The following is a 4630-nucleotide window of genomic DNA, read 5'->3' as shown; positions in this document are numbered from 1 at the left end:
GAAAAGAATCATTTTTTTCAGAAACAGTGCCATGAATTAAAATGATTGTCATGCGCAGCCTAAAAAGATTTAGAATTTTTTTAAAACATCACCCTCACTTTTGATTACATAATAGTTAATACATTCTTGAATTAACCCATTTTATATTTAAAACAATTTATAATTAACACTTTATTAAGAAAATTTTAAATTTTTTTTTTTTGGTAGGTTAAATTTTTTGGTAATTAATGTCTTATTAGGAAAATTAAAAAAATTTGTCTAAAAATTAAATCAATTAAACCAAGCATGCGATAACTCGAATATTTTAGTGGTTAAAGTTTTTTTTTTTAACTTTTTATGAATATAAATTCTATCTCAAAGTAATTTGTTAAAATTTATAATGAAAACCATTTCTTCATAAACACAACTTCTATACTTAAATTAAAATTATTTAAGAATTTATAAATTTTGTTAACTTTTCTATAATGACATATATGAATATTTTTGAACGAGAAAGTATAGTATAAAATAAAATAAAATAAAATAAATATATTAGCGTTTGAATATTTTAAGTAATAATAAAAAATATATACATACCAATACATATCCTCTCCAACTTTTATTTTTCAAATAAAGAAAAAGTGTGTGATTTTTTAAAGGATGTAAATTTAGATCTTTTTAAAAGAGAGGTAGATACAAAAAGGTGGGACTCAACTCTTTATTTTTTTAGTACGACAGTACCTTTTTGTGTCTATCTTTATCTTTAAAGGACCTAAATTTGTGTTTTTTAAAATTACACGAACTTTTTATTTAGGGTTTTATAATTCTCATTCAACATGAGAATTTAAATTTTTTTACACACCCTTCGATTTTCGTGCTGACATGGGTCCTACATGTAATTTTTTTTAACATATGGGTCCCACATGTTTTTTGTCTCTACAACATAATATTTCAATTCTCATTCAACATGAAAATTATAAAACCATTTTATTTATTGGTTGCAAAAATGAAGGATAAGTACAAGTAATTAATCAGATGTGCAAAAATGCTTGCTCCCATTATAAATAGGTTGCTTCTCTTGCCCTTACTGTCATCAAGACAAAGAAAAACCCAACATACCTCACAAACATGGCTTCCGAAAGGCAAGCATTGATCCTTATTCTCTTGTCCCTCTTCACATTCTCCTTCATCATGTCTTCACAGGCATCCACCGGTGAAATTGCCATCTATTGGGGCCAAAACTATGGCGATGGCAACTTGACTGCCACATGTGACACTGGAAACTACGGGATTGTGATCCTCGCTTTCTTTACTACCTTCGGTTGTGGCAGAACCCCAGCGTGGAACTTCGATGGCCATTGTGGTCACTGGAGTCCTTGTACCAAACTAAAACACGAAATAGATCACTGCCAGGAAAAAGGTATCAAAGTGTTCCTTTCAATCGGAGGTGCAAGTGAAAACTACTCTCTTTGCTCACCCGAGGACGCAAAAGAAGTTGCCGAGTACCTCTATAATAAATTCCTCAGTGATTATATTGGGCGTGATGGTCCACTAGGACCTGTAACCTTGGACGGCATTGATTTTCACATTGAAGCTGGTTCAAATCTGTATTGGGATAACCTTGCAAGGGAACTTGATACTATCAGACAGAAAAAACATTTTTACTTGTCTGCAGCCCCAAAATGTCCTATACCAGATCACTACCTTGACACAGCTATCAAAACTGGCCTTTTTGATTATATATTTGTTCAGTTCTACAATAGTTTTCCTTGTCAATATTCTGACAGCAATCCTGCATTCCTTTTTGAGTCATGGGACGATTGGACCTCGTTAGTTCTACCCAATAATTCGGTATTCATGGGACTACCAGCGGCGCCTGATGCAGCTCCAAATGGGGGCTATATACCACCACAAGAAGTGTTGATTCCTTATGTACTCCCCTACATAAAGAAGGCTTCCAACTATGGAGGAATTATGCTTTGGAACAGATCTGCTGATGTTCAATCTCATTACAGCGATATAATAAAGCCGTATGTTCCAAAAGATGTGTTGCAATTTGTGACAGGAGTTTCGAAAGGAATATATGAGTGTGTGTCTGCAGCTCTGCCCCGTTTCCTACCAAAACCATATTAGAATATGGGCTTGGGCGTGGGCGTGCAGACTATATGCTTTGCAGCCTATGTGTATGTATGGAATAAACGACTGGTTAATTACCTTGTGGTATATATCCAGTCAAGCTTTGTTTCCTAGGTGTTATATATATGTATATATGTAACCAATCAAAGCATGTTTGATCTCATGTACTGGATTTCGCTTTGAATAAATTGTTCTCTTTCTCTCTACATATATAAGGGTTACTTAGTTTAGTAGATAGAATGCCATGATATATTTAAGGTTTTATATATAATTAACTCTTTTTTATCAATGCCGGGGCCAAAAATTTAATAAAGAGGGATGGAAATTATAAGTGTGTTTTCTTGTATCATGACGTTCACAATTAAAGATTTGGGAGCGATGATTATCTGTATGAAAAATTAAAAATTAAAATAGTAATAATTGAGCAGATTAAGAAAAGCACTATGCCTCTCTCATATTGATAGTATTTTATTAAGGTACAATATTATATGAAGAAATAATTATGAATCCTGAAGAAAATAAATTTGTTTCTAAAATTCAAACATTCTAAATAATAAAATATTTCTAGTATAATTGCCGTATTGCACTGCAATGAAAGTTTGGGAAAATAGAGAAAGCGAGGGAGAATTACTAGCTATTTAAACTGGAAAAAAAAGAAGGCGTTCTCTTAACTTAACGAGATCCCGGTTCAGAAATTCCCTTGAGAGAAAGAAAGGTTGAGTGAACAAAGATAGAGAGTGAGACTGTAGCAAAAGACGATCCAGAGAAGCCAAGACCATCGAATAAAAATGAGAGGAGCATCACCCAATGGGCGTGAATTTGATTGTCCTCCAAGGATGTTATTCCAGAGGTAGTTTGCAAGTTGTGAGGCTTCATCAGCTGAGTTAAGAGAGTAACTTCCAGCACCACCTCCAAGTGAGAGGAGCACTTTGATGCCTTTGCCTTGGCAACCCTTTATGTCACTACTTAATCCTGTGCACCCATTGGTGCTTGGATCACAATGGCCAGCAAGGTTTAGTTGTGGGTTTTGGTCATTCCCAAAAGTGGACAAGAAACCTATGTTCACAAATTGGTAGTTGCCAGTGTTGCAAGCATCTGCCAAGGACCCTTCATTGGTATATATATATATATATATATATATATATATATATATATATATAAACTTGATATTTCATCTGTGTGTCTATCTCATTCATTGGTAGCCTTCAAATAGGCGAACATACAATAAATGGTAACAACGTAACAGACTAAAACAAATAAATACTCTATCTAAACAGTCCTACGGTTACAAAGAATTCAAACAATATACGTTACAAATAATCTCCAACATATATATATATAGGGGTGTTCGCGGTCTGAATTGGATCGGTTTTGGAAGCAAAACTCATCCGATCAACCCTTTCGTTTTGATCATGTAATCATTCATTTGGTTTAGATTTTTTTTCAAATCCGATTCGATCCAATCCAATTTTTTTCGGTTTGGATTGGATCGGTTTTTGGTTTTTTGAATATCTTAAAATTAGTTTCATGACTATTGTGCAAATAACATCTTTCGTACATATTGGCTTTGTAAAAAAAAATTGAAATACAAAAATATCAGTAAACAATACTATAGTTGATGAGACGTGACTAAGTTTTTTCTTGGGTTTAGTTGATGAGTTAATGGGTCTTGATTTTAGAAATTTTTGGGCTATGATTGGGGAAAAAACAAATAGGTAGAGGATAATTAATATATTTGATCGGTTTGGATTGGATCGGTTTTCATTAACCCATTTGAAAACTGATCCAATCCAATTAAAATTTGCGTTTTTTTTTCGGTTTTCAATTTTTCGGTTTTCGGTTTATTCGGTTATCGGTTATCAGTTTTTCGGTTCGATTTTCGCGGTTTGAATCGGTTTGGATCGGTTGATGAACACCCCTATATATATATATTATATTACGGGTGGTACGTAGTTATAAATTCTTACAAAAAAATAATAATTATATAGTACTACGGGTAATATATAGTTATAATATTAAAGTATTTTTTACATACCCCCATATAGCTATGTATTTCCCGTAATATGTAACACCCCGTATATATCCGGTAATGTTATCATACTATCGTATTATGCTGCGCTTAATTAAAAATGCAGAATATCTTTTTCTTTTCAATTATAAAGTCATTATCATTACCAGCTTGCTTATTAATCAATTAATAAAACATCGCTTGTATGCAATTGCAATAAAACAGCTAACTGAATTATCTCATTAATTAAAATAACATAATGTATGTCTCTAGTCACGGGGCTACAACACGTAGGTCGGACCAACTAGCAGTTTATACAACTCAGACTAAAAGTACTAACAACATAGTGGCATGGATAACTCCCATGCTCACCCAAATAAGGCAACAAAGCCCAATAGAAAGTCTCAACACAAATCATAAAGAGCAGAAAACATAAACAACATCCAATCCAGTCATGTCAGCAATACAACATAGATATCATAATCAGCCAAGCTCTAGCCTCCTGCC

The 4630-nt window shown here is 33.2% G+C and overlaps 1 protein-coding gene across 1 annotated transcript; it reads left to right on the top strand.

Moving 5' to 3' along the window:
- Nucleotides 1-1107: 1107 nt before the first annotated feature.
- On the top strand, nucleotides 1108-2112 carry LOC133288337 (acidic endochitinase SE2-like). Its single transcript, XM_061486065.1, has one exon. It carries the CDS (start codon nucleotides 1108-1110, stop codon nucleotides 2110-2112), a length of 1005 nt encoding a protein of 334 aa, XP_061342049.1.
- The last annotated feature ends 2518 nt before the right edge of the window (nucleotides 2113-4630 follow it).

This window comes from Gastrolobium bilobum, unplaced genomic scaffold (genome assembly GCF_033153095.1).
Source record: "Gastrolobium bilobum isolate Gb01-03AN ecotype WA unplaced genomic scaffold, APGP_CSIRO_Gbil_v1 utg2831, whole genome shotgun sequence".
NCBI lineage: Eukaryota > Viridiplantae > Streptophyta > Magnoliopsida > Fabales > Fabaceae > Gastrolobium > Gastrolobium bilobum.
The sequence above is the reverse complement of the archived record's forward strand: the minus strand, read 5'-3'. Positions and strand labels throughout refer to the sequence as shown.